Below are 24,256 nucleotides of genomic sequence, written 5' to 3' on the forward strand. Positions count from 1 at the left end.
GTATTGTAAAAGGTTAACTGTAATTTACTATAAAGGCCAAATAGTGTACATATATTTTTTGTAGATTTACTTATATGGTTTTTGTTAAGTTGTTTGTTAAGAATTTATTGTATGATTTTTGATATACTGGTCAACATAGAAAAAAAGGTATATTTTTGTTTATTAACTAACAGTTGCTCCATTTTTTTTATATGTAAAGGTTTGAACTGTTTCAATTGAACTGATGGAATTATGCTTATATTTCAGTGGTCATCTTTATTCACTGTTCTGGTAGATGTTTTTTTTTTTTTTTTTTTTTTTTATAAATGACCATTGGCTAAGTGGTTGCAGTAAATACAAGATATACATTACTAAACAACATATAATGATTTATTTACAATGCACTTTTTAAGTAATTTTTCATTGATGCTCTGTATACATTTTTCAAATCTTCTTTTAAAAAGATGATTCATTTTAATACAAGTTACCTAACATATTCTTGCTATTCTGTAATCCAGTTTGACTTTTCATTCCTACCCCATTAACTTATTTCAATCATTTAAGACATTTTATATGAATTCTAAATTGTTGTTTAGTTTTAAATGCCTACTAAAAGGTCATGGATATTTTCAATCTATTGACTTAATTCAAATGTATACAGCAGTCTTTTATTTAATAGAAAATTTTGACATTTATGTTTTCATTGAACCCAATATTTGGTAGACTTTTTATGGTACCATGGTATATGTAGTGCTATTACTTTATAATTGCCATTTTTAACTAGTCATAGATATTATGAGATAAAGAATCTGAATTTGCATTTTTTTTACACTGGGTAGTTGTTTAGTTAGTGCATTGATATTTCACAATTTATAATTTTTTACATGATTTTTGAAAAGTTTTTTTTATTTCAATTTGGAGTTCTAATACATATTTAAAGTCTAAAGGATCCAAATTAATCATAGTCTGTATTTGACAGGTATCAGAAGGATGGTAATTCTTCCAGGTTACCTTTTCCTCTATATATATCTTATTATTTGTACGCCGAAGAAAGAAAAACATACATGTTTTATATTTATTGGTCTGCCAAAGAAAGAAAATAATAGTCAAAGTACATGTGTTCAATTTAACATAGTATACAATATTTTATAACTATTAATTTACTACTCTGTATTTACAGTTATATATTATTATTATTTTGTATAATCAAAGTAATTAGATTCCTTCAGAAAGAGTCACATGTTCAAATGGTTTTTTTTTCATTATCTGACTTTTATGTTGGACATTATGTTTTAATGTTCAATATTTAAACAGGGGAGGTAACTAATGAAACACCAATAATTTAGCTAAGTATGGTATGATTCTAATTACAAGGTTGTCTTCACTGAGGGAAATAGTATGGGTTGGCAATTTGTATCAGCTCATAATGATTTAATATTAGAATCATGTCCGTCCCAGATTAAAAATATTCAAAGAAGCCCTTCTTCTTTTTATGGAATTTTAACCAATTAAAAAAACTAGAATGGTAACCCCTATGCATTTACCATTTTACTCAATATACTGATATTTAATCAATTGGCCGTCCATTAAAAACCATTTACACATTTGTTTGTTGATTAGAGATATATTTTGATATTGTTAACTGTTTATAAAGAGTGCTTCCCCTTGTACTTCTCTTTTGTTTCCCACTGAACTTAATATGAATAATGTAAGCCTTTATGTAAATATACAATTAATTAACAACAAATAATACATATAAAAGCGGTGATATAGTGCTTGAAGTTTGACAAAGTTTTATATTTTATAAAATTATTAACCTTACAAGAAGTTTATAGTTTATTTGTCTTCAATTTTTATGAAAACTGACATTCAGTTGATATTACTATGTATGCTATTAAACTTATTTAATGGTACTGGTGATATAATTATATTTTCGATGCATTTAATATGTGTAACTTTTAAGTTATGTTTGTTTCAAAACAGATTGTACTGTGACTGTTAGTAATGTTTGTTGCAAACTAGGTTGTACTGTGAGTTTAATTAATGTTTGTTGCAAACTAGGTTGTGTTGTGACTAAGTTATGTTTGTTGCAAACTAGATTGTACTGTGACTTTAGGTAATGTTTGTTGCAAACTAGATTGTACTGTGACTTAAGGTAATGTTTTTTGCAAAGTAGATTGTACTGTGACTTTAGGTAATGTTTGTTGCAAACTAGATTGTATTTACAATCACATTTTATAATTTTCATATGGTTATTCAATTTTTGTACAGCCTTTTTTTACACATATCAATAAATTTGTGATTTTATAAAAATCAATAAACATGGCAAAAAGGAACATTTGAGTTGAACATTTTTTCTGAAATTATTTTTTGAGAATACTTTGAAGTGTCATTCAGAGCTTTATGAAAGATGAATATGCTCACACTGGCTGCTAATCCAACAGCTCATATGGACATTGATTGAGAATTGTTTCCCCAACAACTATTATTAAGTGTTCAGGGCATAAAGTGTTATCCATGTCTGTTGAACCATCTCTTTGAAACCAATCAGTCATTCAGATATTTTTCATTATACCTTAGAATAATGATTAAAGTGGATTTTTGGTACTGTTCATTACCGTATAATTGTGACTTACATACACAATCAAGTTTGTGTTACCTTCCACATGACTGCCTTTTTGTATAATTATGGCCCTTGGACTTTCAAGAAAATTATACTGGTCATAATGCCTACAAATATATCTAATATTTGCTACAACAATGATGAGTTCAAGATCAAATTTCCATTTTGTTCAAACTTACCCTATACGTTGCAAGCAAGACCAATACCACATCTGGATTTGCATTGCAGCATGTAGTTGATTGATGTAACATGTCTACTGAGGCTTTACTGATCATTTCCTTTCATTGAAGCCAAGAAAACTTAAATGAAAGATTTCTTTGTCAATGAGCATTGTAAAACTTCCAACTACTGGAAAACAGGCAGTGGCTGCATGGCTGATGTAAAAATTGCTTGCATGGTACAACACTACATTACCCAGCTCCAGACAAAATATAAAACCAATCCCTTCTAAAGAAAAAATAATTTGACAAAAAGTTTTCCTGAGTGATGGAGGTCAGCAGTTACTATAGCTGCTGTTGTCCTTGATGATACATATAAATACACATAATTTTTCAGTGCAGTCATACTACTTCATTTTTTGAAGAGAAAAAAAAATCAAGAAATGAACATTTAGTAATAATTGATTAACAAAAGCAGCAGTATTTGTTGTTGAGTGATGAATCTGAGAAAGCATCACAAGGTAAAGCTGACTCATATAAACTCTGAAACCAAATTTCAGAAATACTTGTATTGTAGTTCCCGAGGAAGATGTGGTGAAAAATATTCATGGGACAAACAGACCGACAGATGGACAGAGGTAAAACAGTATTCCCCCACTTTAAACTTTTTTAAAGTGGGGTATACTAATAAATGTATATTCATTCCTTGTTGAAAATAGAGGGTCCAACAGCTACCTTCAATAATACATTTGAAAAGAAATGGTTAAATGCTATAATTTACATGTATGGATATGCTGTTTTTTGTTATCCTAGCTTGCTCACAGCATCAACTTTTGGTTTGGCTCTTGGTATGTTCCATTTTGTTTTAAATTTTGTTACAAGACATAAGACAAAGCTATTTTTAGAGTGGGTCTTTGCAATGCAGTTAGGGACTTGCACTGTGGATGGATAGTTATCTCCTTATTTTGTGATGCAACTCAAAAGGTTTATCAATGTTATTTCATAAATGTCAAGGATTTATATACTAAGATATATGTAACTGAGAAACATTTCCTAAACTCCCAAACACGTTCAGTAAATGAAGGATGCCGTAATGTGTCCTTTTCATGAACCTCAATCGTTGAACTTTAGTTATAAGAGTTTTGTTATCACAAATGTTGTTTGAAATCAAATCCAGTCGAAAATTAATACCACGGACATTAGACTCAAAGTGCATAAAAAGAAATTCTTGATTTGTTATCTAAATGTAAACTTTCAAAGGATTTTTTGTTGTAAAATGGGGACAGAGGAACAACAGCTCTATAAAGTACTAGTAATGAATCCTTGTAAATATGACACTAACAGATCATTTATAAGAATGATAAAAAGACAAACTAACAAATCCAATCATTTAATGATATGAATTAAAAGCACAATCTATAAATAAAAGAATGAATTGTTGCAATTCATAATTATACAAAAATAATTGCATAGACAACAACACATATCTATAATATTCTTAATCACAAATAAATCACATATATTGTCATGTTGTATCATTATTTCAATCAAATGATATATTTCGTATGTCCATTCAGAATTTCTTGAAACATGAGAATTATTCAAGGTATTCTGTTGGTTTTCTATTTAGTGCTGAGAAATCTCCTTTTTTTCATGGATTTTTCCTTATCTAACACTTTTATATGTAACAGGTTTAAAACTAACTTTTGTCTACATATAGTAGCTGGGAATCTGTGGTGTAATGATTAGTTGATGTGACAGGAAAGAAATTACTACCTAAACCTTGATTCCATCTCACCAATTATATATAACTTTTAATCAACTCTGTGAAATAATAATTATATAAATGACACAAAATTCAATATATTTAAGTAATCACATCAATTATCTAAAAAACATAATAAGTCCTTACAAAATCAGTAAAATCATTAAGTAGTAATCCAATTATTATCGGTCATCATTTTACATCAATTATAAAACAAATTGAGTTACAATAGATGATTCTTAACAAGGTCCAATTATATATTCTTCTTTCTATAATACTACTACTGGTAACCGTGGTGGTTATTGGTGAAGCAAGTTAGTTGGAGTGAGTGAGGTACTAGAGTTTCTTCAGTTTGAGAGTAAAATTCAGATTCCAGAGGAGGGTACCCACTTATAAGCATTAAATCCAGTGACTAGAGGAAAAATTTTAAAAGCCTGAGAAATGTGGTCAGATGTGAATTTCCTGAAGAAAACCATGTTGGTGATAGCCAAACCTACTTTACGCTGTAAACCACAGAGTCACTAAAAAGCTCATGAATTGATATCTGATGCTGTTTGCCATTTTAAAACATGTTTAAGAAAAGCTGAAGGGTCTAAACATATGAAAAACTATTTGGCTGTTAGAAAGTCCTACAGCAGAGGTGTTAGGTATAAGTGATATGTACCTATATGCAGCCATTTAGTGTTAAGAAATATAGATAGCAGTGGTGGCAGTCTGTACTAAAAGCCATCAGTCCACACCAATGAAATAGAAGCAGGTCCCCCAAATATTATGTCAGTTCTGGTCTGTCATGGGAAGGAAATATTTACAACTTACAACCTATTATCATACATCCCTGCTTTATTGAGCAGGGGAATGTTATCCTGGAAATTATACTATAATATCAGTACATGTACTATAAAATGAGAAACCTATTGTAATGTTGCAAACAGTCCAGGAATCTTTTTAACAATTCCATTAAGGTGGTACCCAACACCTTCACTTAAATTAATTTTGCTCGTTTAATTTTCATAAAATTTTGACAAATGTTTACTTTGACCCTTTAACAAAAATATAAAAATTTCAAAAAATTTGAACCAACCAATTGATCAGAAAAAATACACTTGTTATATAGCAGTTTGACAAACACTAATTTTGATCATTGAGAAGCATTCCCTCAACAACACAACGTAATTAAAACGTTCAGCTGATTTTACATAGTTATCTCCCTGTAGTGTTAGGTACCACCTTAAATGCCTTTTGATATGCTGCTCTCTCTTTTTAAAATAATGGCTCCTTATTTTAAATTTCGACATTTAGTGGATTTTGGGGTTATCAAATCATGATTTTTTTATATAAAACAACAATATGCACAATTGTCATTGAATTGCTAATTTAAAGTCACAATTCAATAAACCCTATACCAAAGATTTCTACCAAATTAATATAAAAGGGAATCTACCAATAAACCATGAATGAAATTTCATTTTCACAACTTTGAATATTCTAATTTTCATTATAAATCAACTCTGAATACTTTAATGTACATTTTATAAATCAACTCTGAATATTTTGATTAAACAATATAAAAAAACTCTGAATATTTCAATTTTCATTGTATAAATCAACTACGGATATTTCAATTTGAATTTTATAAATCAACTCAAGATATTTTTATTAACAAGATATCAACTCTAGATATTTCAATTTTCATTATATAACAGCTGTAGATATTTCAATTCACACTATAAATCAACTTAGGAAAATTCCATTTACATTATAATCATGCATCTCTGTATATTTCTTTTCTCAATTTAAATCAACTCTGGATATTTCAATGTTCATCGTAAATGATAAATCTTCATGCATATTCTAGTTCCCATTATAAATCAATTGATGATAATTCAATTTACATTATAAATCTTTCCTCATTTTCAATCAACTCTGGATATATAAATTTTCAATATCATCACTTCTGAATATTTCTATGTACAGTGTGCAAACCAACTCTACATATTTTGATTATCAATATAAAGGATCTAATGATATTTCAACTTTCTTTACAAATCCAATCTGGTCTTTACGTCATAAAAGTCAGATCTTTATACTTCAGTTTACTTAACAAAGTCCAAAGTCCAAATGCCAGTCTGTTTATCCAGATTAGTTGATAAATTCTCACAGTTCCATTCAGTTCAATCTTAAATCGAGATATTGCTTAAATAAACAAATTGTCCAGCAATTCTACTAAGATGAATAAAGCACCCAACTTCTCCAAACTATTTATGATGACTTCTGCATTAAAAAATGATAACACTTTACACTGTTGGTTTCAATGGTCTAGATTCTAAAGTTTCATTAAAATAACTTTTGACAAATGCTCGTGCAATGTCTTTAGTAATGTCTGTCTCTTTACATACATATATTTTCTGTTCTGGAAAGTCAAATATCACAAGTAATGGGCACTGGTCATCTAAACTGGCAAAATCTCGTACACTATAACATATATCATCCTAAAAAAAAAAGATAAATCTTGTCTCATATATTCATGTCTTGACTGTTATAGACTTCTATACACTAAATCCATTGGATGTTGGATGTGTATTGAGTCTAGTGATTGATAATTTAGTCTACAGATACATGTTATTATTGGTTTCAACTAATTTTCAGTCATATTCTTAGATCTGTATTAGTGTCTATAGTGTTTTGGGGTTGGATTGTTTGTGATGGTAAAGAAGGGGGCTTTGTACAGATCTGGTGAGTTAAGCCCTTTTCAACAGATTTTTATAGTTTTTTCTTATGTTGTGTTGTCACACCACTGTCCCAGGTTAGGAAAGGATATGTGTGCTGAATTGTTAAACCCTGCCACATTCTGTTTGTCCCCAGTCAGGAGCTTGTAATTCCCTGGTTGTTGTTTGTTGCTGTATATCATATTTATTTTTTATTTATTGTTTTCATCATAAATCAGGCCGTTAGTTTTCTTGTTTCGATAGCTTTACATTTGTCATTGTCATTTCAGTGCCTTTTAAAGCTTGTTATGCACTATATGGATTTTGTTCATCATTGAAGGCTGTATGGTGACCTATAGGTGCTAACTTCTTTATCATTTGACTTCTGATGATGCTGATAGATAGTCTAATGGGTAAATATACCAAATTGTATTATTACTATAATATTCAGGACAGTTTGCAATTACTTCAAAATTTGGGACTACATATCCTGAAGTGTATGCTCCAGTTTATTAAGTATAATACATACATCAGCACCAAAGAAGAAAAATAATTCCTGATCTTCTCCCTTCTCGCTCTCTTCTTTAGCTAAGTCACTCAAGACATCTATAGCCATATCTATGTCACTATCTTCTCCTTCTGTAATACATACAATACATTTGAGATGTTTACTTTCATGGAGAACAATTTCATGTATTCCGGGAATATTTAATTTAAGATACATGTATATTTGATTTTGTTGAGTTCCCAAAGTATCCATTCAAGCCTATAATCAAAGGTGTTTTTCTTCATACATTTCAATTCATGGTTTACTTAAAACCCACGAAATCTAACAAAATTGGTATTTTTCGCAAATACCCCTCAAGAATATGATATATCTGTTTAATTACACCGAATGTTAATGTTCAAAAACGCATTGATGATCGTGACGTTACAAGCGTCCAGTCGGATAGAGTATTTTTTGGCAAATACCATGGCAGAGAGGGTAAAAAAGGCATATCCTTTTGGCAAATACCCCGGCAGCGTTAAAAAATGAACGATATTCATTTGATAACAGTAAATTGGTGAAAAATACACTAGCTATCAACCAATCAAAATCCAAGATTCTTACATAAGGTGTAATTATAGAATTAATTCTACTTTTACAAATCTTTTCAAAAGTAATACCCTCCAAGTTATCAAAATGCTGTATTTGTTTGTTTTATTAAAGGTTATTAAATCAGGTTGTTGTTTTTTTTCTCTTTTGAATTTATTTCAAATTTTGTCACACAGGCTCTTTAATAGCTAACTATGCACTATGAAATCCTACACCCTTTGGTGGTTATTTTGCTCAATGGCAATCATACCACATCTTCTTATTTTTCTATTGATGATTGAAAATTAAATTTCTATACCAAAACATTTGATAGAAATTTCAGAAGCTATTTCCATATGTCCAAACAGCTACTTGTCTTTTTACAACAAATTTAAGAGAGTGGTAGAACTATTATGAACATGTGCACAATATACTTCAGAGGTTTTTGTGCAGAAGGGTTGTCATTCTCTGTCTTTTGTGCAAAATAGGTTAAAATGCAACATTCATGCATCCATTCTGACATCAGGAAATCATTAATTTCATTTCTACCCACAATCCCCTGATGGATTTCCTACCTGTAAACAACACCAAACAAGCTGACTCATTCAACATGACGGAGGCTGAACCAGTTAATTCATTCAGAGGCTTTGGGTACCATGGAAACTCCTGCAATGAGATAGTTTTACTGTACTACTACAACTAACAACTGAGAAAGTACCTTTATTTCATTTTAAAAGTCTGGATTTTCAATTTATTTGTGGAAAGAAGAGGTTAATTTGGTTTTTAATATTAAGATTGAGGAGCGGTGTCTTGGAATTTGCCTTCATTTAAACTATTAAGCGTCTGATATTATGATGTACAATGTATAAGAAGGAATAGGAAATAAAGACTCTATGGTATGGGCTTTGCTCATTGTTGAAGGCTGTATAGTGACCTATAGTTGTAAATTTCTGTGTCATTTTGGTCTATTGTGGAGAGTTGTGTCATTGGCTATCATACCACATCTTCTTTTTTATATCTAGTTGGATCTAACATTGGCTTCAAAAGATTAACTGACAAACCCCAAAAACTTAACTAACCAACAACCATGAAAATGAGGTTAAGGTAAGATGAAACGAGCAGACATTCATATACACTTATAATCATTGCATTCACCAAATTTAGTTGACCCATTGACTATGGTATCTGAAAAACTGACAAAACAACAAATCAAAGAGCAGAATGCTCTGAGGGATACGATTGCCATATAGTTTTCATTGACACATGTATAGCAGTTCTGCCAACTTTTCATTAAGCAAATTCTTGAGATTTGGACAAAATAGAAAAGATCAAAGAGGAAAAAATTGATCCAAGAATACTGCTGCAAAAAAGCATGAACATGCGTGAGTCTCACATTTTTGGCAGCCCTGGCCTTGAAGGCATAAAACTTTACTCAGTGCTTGGAGCACAAAAACAAGAAATCAAGCAATTTCATTGGTTGATTTTCGAGTATGAGTACAAAAAAACTGACTCGAAAGTTTTATGACCGCAAGGCCTGGTACAGCTGGATAGTATTATTTTCAAAACTAACTCAACTGCACATGCAAAGGTAATATAAATCTGAATAGTCACTCAACTTTAAAAATAGCTAATCCCGGATACAAGTGTACGAGCAATGTCCTTATTGTGTTTTATTTGTGTGCTATCAATTCCAAGTTTACTTTCCACAGCAGTCACTGAGAGAGAGAGAGAAGGTATTTCACTTCATAGTTCGAGATTACTCTGATGTCCGACGGCTGATTTGCCAGACAAGCTGGGCCCGTGGGGGACTTTTATGCTAGTATACTTAAATTACAAACTTAAATAGTCCCAGTCCCATATATTATATCAAGTATTATTGGATGCCGAATTGAATTTTAAATATATACGTGCCGATTTGATTAGAAGCCGATTTAACCAGGTGCCGATTTGACTTGTACCCAGTAATCTCGGACTATTCACTTCGTATCTTATCACCGTTAATTCACAGGAGGTTGAAATCCTATCAATGAGGGTCTATAAATATGTCAACTCGACTATCACAGTAGAGCTTCTCTCGAGAGAAGCTCTACTGTGATAGTCGAGTTGACATATTTATAGACCCTCATTGATAGGATTTCAACCTCCTGTGGTTAATTCTAGGAGGAACCCCATTTCTAAATCTTTAATTATTAATTTCCTTTGGGTCAGTGGGCATGAATCCTTCCGTACACACTCCTCTGTTTAAATTGAGATCGTTCTTAATATAATACGATAACGAGTTAATTTTTTCTTGACGATTTTGACGGGAAATACTTCGGAAAGGGAGACAACTCGAAACGATAATATGGAAGACTCCATTTCGGCTAAAGGGGTGTTATAGGTAAAACTTCATTGATTTTAATTTAAATGATGCATATGATTTTAAATTATGCAACAACATTATTAAACCCTCAATAGCAGGCAGACATAGAAAGAATCCAATGAGTTTCAAATTAATTAATAAGCGGGGAATCCAGAACAACCACTCAATCTGATACCCCTTGAAATCAAGAAAACTATACGCATGCGCATTAATACATAAACAAACCCGCGACTTGGGATTTGGAACAAGAACGTTTATTTAATTTATGATATGATGAATGAGTCTCAATTTCTTTATGAGAGTACAGTATCAGTTTCATAACGGTAAAATATAGAAAACTCCACTTCAGTTCTTATATATGACAGAAATAGAATTATCAGAATTCAAAGAACTCTCGCATTTATCAAAACTGGGGAATTCCCTCTGACGTGTTTCTAAATTTATAAAAACACTAAATATAAATACTGCTTAATTCTGATTTTCCGTGTTGTTAAAAACACGCATATAAGTCAAGGGAAAAATCAAACATGAAGATTATGAAAAGAACATTACAGGAAAGTTGTTTATGTTCAATCCTTTTGCTTGTTTTTACCTTTTAAAGCAAGACAATTATAAGAATCTGAGATGTTGCTGAATGTTTAGAATAAAACGGTTGACGTGAGGGAATGAGCCCTGAGTCAATGGTAAAAGTCTACAGATTGCTTAAAAGCAATCGTATCCCAAAAACCATGGAAATGAGGTCATAGTCAAATAGGCCCTGTCAGACAGACTAAAACACCATGCAATCATTCCATACACAAAATGCCCCTTTTATTTATATTATCTGTAAAATAGACTAAAACTAAAAAAAAACGACATTAGCAAATAAATCATTAACAACGGTCAAGGTCAGATGAAACCTTCCACTCATCAGACATGTACACCTTACAATCATACCACATAAGTATCAAATAGATGGCTTAAACATTTAGTTTTATTAACTAGAGGCTCTAAAGAGCCTGTGTCGCTCACCTTGGTCTATGTGAATATTAAACAATGGACACAGATGGATTCATGACAAAATTGTGTTTTGGTGATGGTGATGTGTTTGTAGATCTTACTTTAGTAAACATTCTTGCTGCTTACAATTATCTCTATCTATAACAGTACTTTCTGTGGGAAATGTTATTGAAAATCTTCAAATTTTAAGAAAATTGTTAAAAATTGACTATGAAGGGCAATGACTCCTTAGGGGGTCAATTGACTATTTTGGTCATAGTGACTTATTTTTAGTTCTTACTTTGCTGTACATTATTGCTGTTTACAGTTTATCTCTATCTATAATAATATTCAAGATAACAAAAAAACCAGCAAAATTTCCTCAAAATTACCAATTCAGGGGCAGCAACCTAACAACCGATTATCCGATTCATCTGAAAATTCAAGGGCAGATAGATCGTGACCTGATCAACAATTTTACTTCCTGTCAGATTTGCTCTTAATGCTTTGGTTTTTGAGTTATAAGCCAAAAACTGCATTTTACCCCCCATGTTCTATTTTAAGCCATGGCGGCCATCTTGGTTTGTTGGCCGAGTTACCGGACACATTTTTTTAACTAGATACCCCAATTATGGCTAAGTTTGGTTAAATTTGGCCCAGTAGTTTCAGAGGAGAAGATTTTTCTAAAAGATTACTAAGATTTACGAAAAATGGTTAAAAATTGACTATAAAGGGCAATAACTCCTAAAGTGGTCAACTGACCATTTTGGTCATTTGACTTTTTTGTAGATCTTACTTTGCTGAACATTATTGCTGTTTACAGTTTATCTCTATCTATAATAATATTCAAGATAACAAAAAAAACAGCAAAATTTCCTCAAAATTACCAATTCAGGGGCAGCAACCTAACAACCGATTATTCGATTCATCTGAAAATTCCAGGGCAGATAGATCTTGACCTGATGTACAATTTTACTACATGTCAGATTTGCTCTTAATGCTTTGGTTTTTGAGTTATAAGCCAAAAACTGCATTTTACCCCCATGTTCTATTTTTAGCCATGGCGGCCATCTTGGTTTGTTGGCCGAGTTACCGGACACATTTTTTTAACTAAATACCCCAATTATGGCTAAGTTTGGTTAAATTTGGCCCAGTAGTTTCAGAGGAGAAGATTTTTCTAAAAGATTACTAAGATTTACGAACTAGAGGCTCTAAAGAGCCTGTGTCGCTCACCTTGGTCTATGTGAATATTAAACAAAGGACGCAGATGGATTCATGACAAAATTGTGTTTTTGTGATGGTGATGTGTTTGTACATCTTACTTTACTGAACATTCTTACTGCTTACAATTATCTCTATTTATAATGAACTTGGCCCAGTAGTTTCAGAGGAGAAGATTTTTGTAAAAGATAAATAAGATTTACGAAAAATGGTTAAAAATTGACTATAAAGGGCAATAACTCCTAAAGGGGTTAACTGACCATTTCAATCATGTTGACTTATTTGTAAATCTTACTTTGCTCAACATTATTGCTGTTTACAGTTTATCTCTATCTATAATAATATTCAAGATAATAACCAAAAACAGCAAAATTTCCTTAAAGTTACCAATTCAGGGGCAGCAACCCAACAACAGGTTGTCCGATTCATCTGAAAATTTCAGGGCAGATAGATCTTGACCTGATAATCAATTTTATTCCATATCAGATAAGCTCTAAATGCTTTGGTTTTTGAGTCATAAGCCAAAAACTGCATTTTACCCCTATGTTCTATTTTTAGCTGTGGCGGCCATCTTGGTTGGTTGGCCGGGTCACGCCACACATTTTTTAAACTAGATACCCTAATGATGATTGTGGACAAGTTTGGTTAAATTTGTCTCAGTAGTTTCAGAGGAGAAGATTTTTGTACAAGATAACAAAACTTCACGAAAAATTGACAAAAAATGACTATAAAGGGCAATTACTCCTTAAGGGGTCAACTGACCATTTTGGTCATGTTGACTTTTTTGTAGATCTTACTTTGCTGAACATTATTGCTATTTACAGTTTATCTCTATCTATAATTATATTCAAGATAATAACCAAAAACGGTGAAATTTCCTTAAAATGACCAATTTTGGGGCAGCAACCCAACAACGGGTTGTCTGATTTATCTGAAAATTTCAGGGCAGATAGATCTTGACCTGATAAACAATTTTACCCCATGTCAGATTTGCTCTAAATGCTTTGGTTTTTGAGTTATAAGCCAAAAACTGCATTTTACCCCTCTGTTCTATTTTTAGCCATGGCGGCCATCTTGGTTGGTTGGCGGGGTCACGCCACACATTTTTTAAACTAGATACCCCAATGATGATTGTGGCCAAGTTTGGTTTAATTTGGCCCAGCAGTTTCAGAGGAGAAGATTTTTGTAAAAGTAAACGACGCTGGACGCAAAGTGATGGGAAAAGCTCACTTGGCCCTTCGGGCCAGGTGAGCTAAAAAGGGGGATGTCGATTGCGTCAGTAAAATAAAAGCACGTGTACGACTTTTTAAACTGTTTTCTTTGTAACTGGGATTATTAATTTATTTATTTAATCTAAATATCATAGAATTTGCAGAAACTTGGTTGAATAATTCGACAAATGAATCATTTATCTTCAGATTGTATTCTCCTGTCTGGTTTGTTGATCTACCTGTACAAGCTCAGGTACAAGTGATTAGCGATCTTAATCCGGATATCCCTCAGGTGTTAGAACTGTATTGGATTATAATATAAAACTAGAGGCTCTAAAGAGCCTGTGTCGCTCACCTTGGTCTATGTGAATATTAAACAAAAGAAGCAGATAGATTCATGACAAAATTGTGTTTTGGTGATGATGATGTGTTTGTACATCTTACTTTACTGAACATTCTTGCTACTTACAATTATCTCTATCTATAATGAACTTGGCCCAGTAGTTTCAGTGGAAAATGTTAGTTAAAATTTACAAATTTTATGAAAATTGTTAAAAATTGACTATAAAGGACAATAACTCCTTAAGGGTCAATTGACCATTTCCGTCATGTTGACTTATTTGTAAATCTTACTTTGCTTAACATTATTGATGTTTACAGTTTAATCTATCTTTAATAATATTCAAGATAATAACCAACTAGAGGCTCTAAAGAGCCTGTGTCGCTCACCTTGGTCTTTGTGAATATTAAACTTTAGGACGCAGATGGATTCATGACAAAATTGTGTTTTGGTGATGGTGATGTGTTTGTACATCTTACTTTACTGAACATTCTTGCTGCTTACAATTATCTCTATCTATAATGAACTTGGCCCAGTACTAGTTTCAGAGGAGATTTTTGTAAAAGATAACTAAGATTTATGAAAAATGGTTAAAAATTGACTATAAAGGGCAATACCTCCTAAAGGGGTCAACTGACCATTTCGGTCATGTTGACTTATTTGTAGATCTTACTTTGCCGACATTTATTGCTTTTTACAGTTTATCTCTATCTATAATAATATTCAAGATAATAACCAAACACAGCAAAATTTCCTTAAAATTACCAATTCAGGGGCAGCAACCCAACAACGGGTTGTCCGATTCATCTGAAAATTTCAGGGCAGATAGATCTTGACCTAATAAACAATTTTACTTCATGTCAGACTTACTTTAAATGCTTTGGTTTTTGAGTTATAAGCCGAAAACTGAATTTTAGCCGTGGCGGCCATCTTGGTTGGTTGGCCGGGACACGCCACACATTTTTTAAACTAGATACCCCAATGATGATTGTGGCCAAGTTTGGTTTAATTTGGCCCAGTAGTTTCAGAGGAGAAGATTTTTGTAAAAGATTACTAAGATTTAAGAAAAATGGTTAAAAATTGACTATAAAGGGCAATAACTCCTAAATAACTCCTAAAGGGGTCAACTGACCATTTCGGTCATATTGACTTATTTGTAGATCTGACTTTGCTGAACATTATTGCTGTTTACAGTTTATCTCTATCTATAATAATATTCAAGATAATAACCAAACACAGCCAAATTTCCTTAAAATTACCAATTCAGGGGCAGCAACCCAACAACGGGTTGTTCGATTCATCTGAAAATTTCAGGTCAGATAGATCTTGACCTATTAAACAATTTTATCCCTGTCAGATTTGCTCTAAATGCTTTGGTTTTTGAGTTATAAGCCAAAAACTGCATTTTACCCCTATGTTCTATTTTTAGCCATGGCGGCCATCTTGGTTGGTTGGCCGGGTCACGCCACACATTTTTTAAACTAGATACCCCAATGATGATTGTGGCTAAGTTTGGTTTAATTTGGCCCAGTAGTTTCAGAGGAGAAGATTTTTGTAAAAGATTACTAAGATTTACGAAAAATGGTTAAAAATTGACTATAAAGGGCAATAACTCCTAAAGGGGTCAACTGACCATTTCGGTCATGTTGACTTATTTGTAGATCTTACTTTGCTGAACATTATTGCTGTTTATAGTTTATCTCTATCTATAATAATATTCAAGATAATAACCAAACACAGCAAAATTTCCTTAAAATTACCAATTCAGGGGCAGCAACCCAACAACGGGTTGTTCGATTCATCTCAAAATTTCAGGGCAGATAGATCTTGACCTGATAAACAATTTTACCCCTGTCAGATTTGCTCTAAATGCTTTGGGTTTTGAGTTATAAGCCAAAAACTGCATTTTACCCCCATGTTCTATTTTTAGCCATGGCGGCCATCTTGGTTGGTTGGCGGGTCACGCCACACATTTTTTAAACTAGATACCCCAATGATGATTGTGGCTAAGTTTGGTTTAATTTGGCCCAGTAGTTTCAGAGGAGATGATTTTTGTAAAAGATTACTAAGATTTACGAAAAATGGTTAAAAATTGACTATAAAGGGCAATAACTCCTAAAGGGGTCAACTGACCATTTCGGTCATGTTGACTTATTTGTAGATCTGACTTTGCTGAACATTATTGCTGTTTACAGTTTATCTCTATCTATAATAATATTCAAGATAATAACCAAACACAGCAAAATTTCCTTAAAATTACCAATTCAGGGGCAGCAACCCAACAACGGGTTGTTCGATTCATCTGAAAATTTCAGGTCAGATAGATCTTGACCTATTAAACAATTTTATCCCTGTCAGATTTGCTCTAAATGCTTTGGTTTTTGAGTTATAAGCCAAAAACTGCATTTTACCCCTATGTTCTATTTTTAGCCATGGCGGCCATCTTGGTTGGTTGGCCGGGTCAAGCCACACATTTTTTAAACTAGATACCCCAATGATGATTGTGGCCAAGTTTGGTTTAATTTGGCCCAGTAGTTTCAGAGGAGAAGATTTTTGTAAAAGATTACTAAGATTTACGAAAAATGGTTAAAAATTGACTATAAAGGGCAATAACTCCTAAAGGGGTCAACTGACCATTTCGGTCATGTTGACTTATTTGTAGATCTTACTTTGCTGAACATTATTGCTGTTTATAGTTTATCTCTATCTATAATAATATTCAAGATAATAACCAAACACAGCAAAATTTCCTTAAAATTACCAATTCAGGGGCAGCAACCCAACAACGGGTTGTTCGATTCATCTCAAAATTTCAGGGCAGATAGATCTTGACCTGATAAACAATTTTACCCCTGTCAGATTTGCTCTAAATGCTTTGGGTTTTGAGTTATAAGCCAAAAACTGCATTTTACCCCCATGTTCTATTTTTAGCCATGGCGGCCATCTTGGTTGGTTGGCGGGTCACGCCACACATTTTTTAAACTAGATACCCCAATGATGATTGTGGCTAAGTTTGGTTTAATTTGGCCCAGTAGTTTCAGAGGAGAAGATTTTTGTAAAAGATTACTAAGATTTACGAAAAATGGTTAAAAATTGACTATAAAGGGCAATAACTCCTAAAGGGGTCAACTGACCATTTCGGTCATGTTGACTTATTTGTAGATCTTACTTTGCTGAACATTATTGCTATTTACAGTTTATCTCTATCTATTATAATATTCAAGATAATAACCAAAAACAGCAAAATTTCCTTAAAATTACCAATTCAGGGGCAGCAACCCAAGAACAGGTAGTTCGATTCATCTCAAAATTTCAGGGCAGATAGATCTTGACCTGATAAACAATTTTACCCCATGTCAGATTTGCTCTAAATGCTTTGGTTTTTGAGTTATAAGCCAAAAACTGCATTTTACCCCCATGTTCTATTTTTAGCCATGGCGGCCATCTTGGTTGGTTGGCCGGGTCACGCCACACATTTTTTAAACTAGATACCCCAATGATGATTGTGGCCAAGTTTGGTTTAATTTGGCACAGTAGTTTCAGAGGAGAAGATTTTTGTAAAAGTTAACGACGACGGACGACGACGACGGACGACGACGACGGACGACGACGGACGACGGACGACGGACGATGGACGCCAAGTGATGAGAAAAGCTCACTTGGCCCTTCGGGCCAGGTGAGCTAAAAACAGCAAAATTTCCTTAAAATTACCAATTCAGGGGCAGCAACCCAACAACAGGTTGTCAGATTCATCTGAAAATTTCAGGGCAGATAGATCTTGACCTGATAAACAATTTTACCCCATGTCAAATTTGCTCTTAAGGCTGCGGTTTCAGAGTTATAAGCCAAAATCTACATTTCACCCCTATGTTCTATTTTTAGCCATGGCCGCCATCTTGGTTGGTTGGCCAGGTCACGGGACACAATTTTTAAACTAATTACCCCAATGATGATTGTAGCCAAGTTTGGTTTAATTTGACCCAGTAGTTTCAGAGGAGAAGGTTTTTGTAAAAGATAACTAAGATTTACAAAATGGTTAAAAATTGACTATAAAGGGCAATAACTCCTAAAGAAATCAACAGACCATTTTGGTCCTGTTGACTTATTTGTAGATCTTACTTTGCTGAACATTTTTGCTGTTTACAGTTTATCTCTATCTATAATAATATTCAAGATAATAACCAAACACAGCAAAATTTCCTTAAAATTACCAATTCAGGGGCAGCAACCCAACAACGGGTTGTTCGATTCATCTGAAAATTTCAGGTCAGATAGATCTTGACCTATTAAACAATTTTATCCCTGTCAGATTTGCTCTAAATGCTTTGGTTTTTGAGTTATAAGCCAAAAACTGCATTTTACCCCTATGTTCTATTTTTAGCCATGGCGGCCATCTTGGTTGGTTGGCCGGGTCAAGCCACACATTTTTTAAACTAGATACCCCAATGATGATTGTGGCCAAGTTTGGTTTAATTTGGCCCAGTAGTTTCAGAGGAGAAGATTTTTGTAAAAGATTACTAAGATTTACGAAAAATGGTTAAAAATTGACTATAAAGGGCAATAACTCCTAAAGGGGTCAACTGACCATTTCGGTCATGTTGACTTATTTGTAGATCTTACTTTGCTGAACATTATTGCTGTTTATAGTTTATCTCTATCTATAATAATATTCAAGATAATAACCAAACACAGCAAAATTTCCTTAAAATTACCAATTCAGGGGCAGCAACCCAACAACAGGTTGTCAGATTCATCTGAAAATTTCAGGGCAGATAGATCTTGACCTGATAAACAATTTTACCCCATGTCAAATTTGCTCTTAAGGCTGCGGTTTCAGAGTTATAAGCCAAAATCTACATTTCACCCCTATGTTCTATTTTTAGCCATGGCCGCCATCTTGGTTGGTTGGCCAGGTCACGGGACACAATTTTTAAACTAATTACCCCAATGATGATTGTAGCCAAGTTTGGTTTAATTTGACCCAGTAGTTTCAGAGGAGAAGGTTTTTGTAAAAGATAACTAAGATTTACAAAATGGTTAAAAATTGACTATAAAGGGCAATAACTCCTAAAGAAATCAACAGACCATTTTGGTCCTGTTGACTTATTTGTAGATCTTACTTTGCTGAACATTTTTGCTGTTTACAGTTTATCTCTATCTATAATAATATTCAAGATAATAACCAAAAACAGCAAAATGTCCTTAAAATTACCAATTCAGGGGCAGCAACCTATCAACGGGTTGTCCAATTCATCTCAAAATTTCAGGGCAGATAGATCTTGACCTGATAAACAATTTTACCTGTGACAGATTTGCTCTAAATGCTTTGGTTTTTGAGTGATAAGCCAAAAACTGCATTTTACCCCTATGTTCTATTTTTAGCCATGGCGGCCATCTTGGTTGGCTGGCCAGTTCACCGGACACATTTTTTAAACTAGATACCCCAATGATGATTGTGGTCAAGTTTGGTTTAATTTGGCCCAGTAGTTTAAGAGGAGAAGATTTTTGAAAAAGATGACCAAGATTTACGAAAAATGGTTAAATATTGACTATAAAGGGCAATAACTCCTAAAGGGGTCAACAGACCATTTTGGTCCTGTTGACTTATTTGTAGATCTTACTTTACTGAACATTTTTGCTGTTTACAGCTTACCTCTATCTATGATAATATTCAAGATAATAACCAAAAACAGCAAAATTTCCTTAAAATTACCATTTCAGGGGCAGTAACCCAACAACGGAATGTCCGATTCATCTGAAAATTTCAGGGCAGATAGATCTTGACCTGATGAACAATATTACCCGTGTCAGATTTGCTCTAAATGCTTTGGTTTTTGAGTTATAAGCCAAAAACTGCATTTTACCCCTATGTTCTATTTTTAGCCATGGCGGCCATCTTGGTTGGTTGGCCGGGTCATCGGACACATTTTTTAAACTAGATACCCCAATGATGATTTTGGCCAAGTTTGGTTTAATTTGGCCCAGTAGTTTCAGAGGAGAAGATTTTTGTAAAAGTTAACGACGCCGGACGACGACGGACGACGGACGACAGACGACGGACGACGGACGCCAAGTGATGGGAAAAGCTCACTTGGCCCTTTGGGCCAGGTGAGCTAAAAATGGTTAAAAATTGACTATAAAGGGCAATAACTCCTAAAGTGGTCAACTGACCATTTTGGTCATTTGACTTTTTTGTAGATCTTACTTTGCTGAACATTATTGCTGTTTACAGTTTATCTCTATCTATAATAATATTCAAGATAATAACCAAAAACAGCAAAATTTCGTTAAAATTACCATTTCAGGGGCAGTAACCCAACAACGGAATGTCCGATTCATCTGAAAATTTCAGGGCAGATAGATCTTGACCTGATGTACAATTTTACCACATGTCAGATTTGCTCTAAATGCTTTGGTTTTTGAGTTATAAGCCAAAAACTGCATTTTACCCCTATTTTCTATTTTTAGCCATGGCGGACATCTTGGTTGGTTTGCCGGGTCACGCCACACATTTTTTAAACTAAATACCCCAATGATGATTGTGGCCAAGTTTGGATTAATTTGTCCCAATAGTTTCAGAGGAGAAGATTTTTGTAAAAGATAACTAAGATTTACGAAAAATGGTTAAAAATGGACTAAAAAGGGCAATAACTCCTAAAGGGGTCAACTGACCATTTTGGTCACGTGACTTATTTGTAAATCTTACTTTGATGAACATTATTTCTGTTTACAGTTTATCTCTATCTATAATAATGTTCAAGATAATAGTCAAAAACAGCAAAATTTCCTTAAAATTATCAATTCAGGGGCAGCAACCCAACAACGGGTTGTCCGATTCATCTGAAAATTTCAGGGCAGATAGATCTTGACCTGATAAACAATTTTACCCCATGTCAGATTTGCTCTAAATGCTTTGGTTTTTGAGTTATAAGCCAAAAATGCATTTTACCCCTATGTTCTATTTTTAGCCATGGCGGCCATCTTGGTTGGTTGGCCGGGTCACGCCACACATTTTATAAACTAGATACCCCAATGATGATTGTGGCCAAGTTTGGTTTAACTTGGCCCAGTAGTTTCAGAGGAGAAGATTTTTGTAAAAGTTAACGACGACGGACGCCGGACGACGACGACGGACGCCGGACGCAAAGTGATGGGAAAAGCTCACTTGGCCCTTCGGGCCAGGTGAGCTAAAAAAGAAGAGTGGTTGTTTTTCATTGATGCTGGGTTTCTGGTTGTCTTTGTATTTTTTATAAAAAAAAAAATCTTTCTATTTAATGTCTCTTTGTTAGATTTAACCAGACAGATATAAATGTAAATTTACTGCTTCAATTATTTTCCTTATTGAAGTAAAACTAGTTAACTATGTATCACAATAGAGAATATGCTGTATGCATTTTTATTAATTTCTTTTTTAAGTGGTTATGAGTTTTTTCTGAAATAGATCCATTAATCCAGTCTGATATTTACAGAACCAATTTATGGACTTAAAACACTCAATTATCTAATATGATACTTCACTTATAAAATCCATATAATAACCTAAACACTCTCGCTTATCTAAAATCACATGTTATGTCTGTAAAAATAATTTCCCGGTTCAGGTTTTCTATACTTTCTCAATTTTTCTTCAATGGAAGTTAATAGAAATTGTTTTTTCAACATAAATAAATTACTTTATAATGATTACTTCTTTGTTTAGAAGAATCTTTACAAGCAGGGTTTTTTTGTGGGCAATCCACTTTTAAAAAATAATAAAAAAGCATTAAAAAGTATTTATGTCGATTATTTGTAAAAACTATTTGCAACGAATGCAAAGTGTGAGGTAAATTAATCAATATTTCGAGCGTTTATAAAACATTAAAAATAGGAAAGACCTGCATTAAATTTATATGTTAAAACTAATAAGGGTTGGAAAATGAGTATTTTCATGCAAGATTTTAGCTGTATTTTTCTAACGATCTTTACTGTTATACCACTGTCCGAGGTTAGGGGAGGGTTGGGATCCCGCTAACATGTTTAACCTTGCCACATTATGTATGTATGTGCCTGTCCCAAGTCAGGAGCCTGTAATTCAGTGGTTTTTGTGTACATATTTGTTTTTCGTTAATTTTTTTTATATAAATAAGGCCGTTAGTTTTCTCATTTGAATTGTTTTACATTGTCATTTCTGGGACTTTTACAGCTGACTATGTGGTATGGGCTTTGCTCATTGTTGAAGGCCGTAAGGTGACCTATAGTTGTTAATTTCTGTGTCATTTTGGTCTCTTGTGGAGAGTTGTCTCATTGGCAATCATACCACATCTTCTTTTTATATTTATGCTTGCATTTGTGTATTTGACATTCATTATTGCAAGACAGGGCACTATTCAACCTGTTCACTAGATTTAATTTTGATGCTTCATAATTTTCATTGCTAAATATATTGCAAAAAAAAACTCATGAAGCAGAATAAATGATTCCTGTTAGATCTCACAAACATGTTTAACCCCGCCGTATTTTTGCGCCTGTCCCAAGTCAGGAGCCTCTGGCCTTTGCTAGTCTTGTATTATTTTAATTTTAGTTTCTTGTGTACAATTTGGAAATTAGTATGGCGTTCATTATCACTGAACTACTATATATTTGTTTAGGGGCCAGTTGAAGGACGTTTCCGGTGCGGGAATTTCTCGCTACATTGAAGATCTGTTGGTGACCTTCTGCTGTTGTTTTTTTCTATGGTCGGGTTGTTGTCTCTTTGGCACATTCCCAATTTCCATTCTCAATTTTATTGAATATGATAAAGGTAACATCAATTTAGAACTGAAACTTGAGAATAAAAATATGCAGGAAATATAAAATTGTACTTACTGCCATACCATCCCCCTCCCCCCACCTTTAACAACTTTCTTATACACTACAACAATTTGAGTTTATAAAACAATATACAGACGACATCAATGGTTTACATAAAGACAAAGTTGGTAGCAGTAACAAGTTTTGCTGAGTTGGGTTTATTGGAGACAGCTATTTGTTTTACATATCAATCAATAATACATGGAAAAAATACCACACATCAAATACCTTTGCATCAATATCTTCTACAACAGCTGCCCTTCCATTTAAGTTTATTATCTCCCCTTTATCATCTATCATCACTAAACTAGGTATACCTGTAACAAAATAATCATCATTAAAATAGGTATACCTGTAAATAATAATTCAACAGTCTTGTTCAGATTCAATGTAGTTCTGCACTGATTTGAATCTGTGACCTTGAGTATGTACATATTGCAACTTTAATTAATAAGGAGGGTTGTGATTGTGCAAATTCAGAAAAATAACATTCTTCTGTGCATTAACTTTCCCATTGTTGACATCAACTTCTGCCTAAATCACAGAAGTGTTGTAAACATTATAGTTCCCAGTTTTTGAAGCTGTCCAAATTGGGAAGTATATTAAGAAGACAACAGACTAATCTGTACATGAGAATATGTGATTGTATTATATATTTGTTTTCTTGTATATTTGACATCTTGTTTACATGTTAATGCTGTGGTATAACTTAGATGTGTAAGAGACAAAATAAACACACTTTGTCAACACCCATGTGTACAAGCTTCGACTCCTTTTCGACAATTATTTTTTATTTAATATACTTATACATGTAACAACATTATATCTAGTAAAAAGAGTTAAAAACAATATTACTACTAATTTTGACATCTTGGAGTAAAGGGTGAGAGTAGCCTGACCTAAAAAATGTGTACTAAATTTTTTCCATAACAAAACTTATTGAAGCATTTACAAGTAAATGAAATTTATAAGCTAGATTATACTATAAGGGGTAGAGGTTCAACTGTTCA

The 24,256-nt window shown here is 33.2% G+C and overlaps 1 protein-coding gene and 1 long non-coding RNA gene across 2 annotated transcripts in view; one reads left to right on the top strand and one right to left on the bottom strand.

Annotated features, from left to right (window-relative positions):
- Window positions 1–2,013: 2,013 nt before the first annotated feature.
- On the top strand, window positions 2,014–2,315 carry LOC139528725 (uncharacterized). The gene is made up of 2 exons (XR_011665670.1): window positions 2,014–2,134; window positions 2,174–2,315. It is a non-coding gene; the product is annotated as an uncharacterized lncRNA (long non-coding RNA).
- Window positions 2,316–4,134: 1,819 nt separating this feature from the next.
- Window positions 4,135–24,256, bottom strand: part of LOC139528744 (nucleoredoxin-like) — a 55,474-nt gene continuing 35,352 nt past the window's right edge. The window contains exons 4-7 of the mRNA XM_071324889.1: window positions 23,475–23,563; window positions 8,881–8,971; window positions 7,760–7,869; window positions 4,135–7,014 (exon numbers count right to left, since the gene is read on the bottom strand). Coding sequence (XP_071180990.1) covers window positions 6,820–7,014; window positions 7,760–7,869; window positions 8,881–8,971; window positions 23,475–23,563 — 485 coding nt within the window. The 3' untranslated portion in view covers window positions 4,135–6,819. The remainder of the gene's footprint in view (window positions 7,015–7,759; window positions 7,870–8,880; window positions 8,972–23,474; window positions 23,564–24,256) is intronic.

This window comes from Mytilus edulis, chromosome 6 (assembly GCF_963676685.1).
Source record: "Mytilus edulis chromosome 6, xbMytEdul2.2, whole genome shotgun sequence".
Lineage (NCBI taxonomy): Eukaryota > Metazoa > Mollusca > Bivalvia > Mytilida > Mytilidae > Mytilus > Mytilus edulis.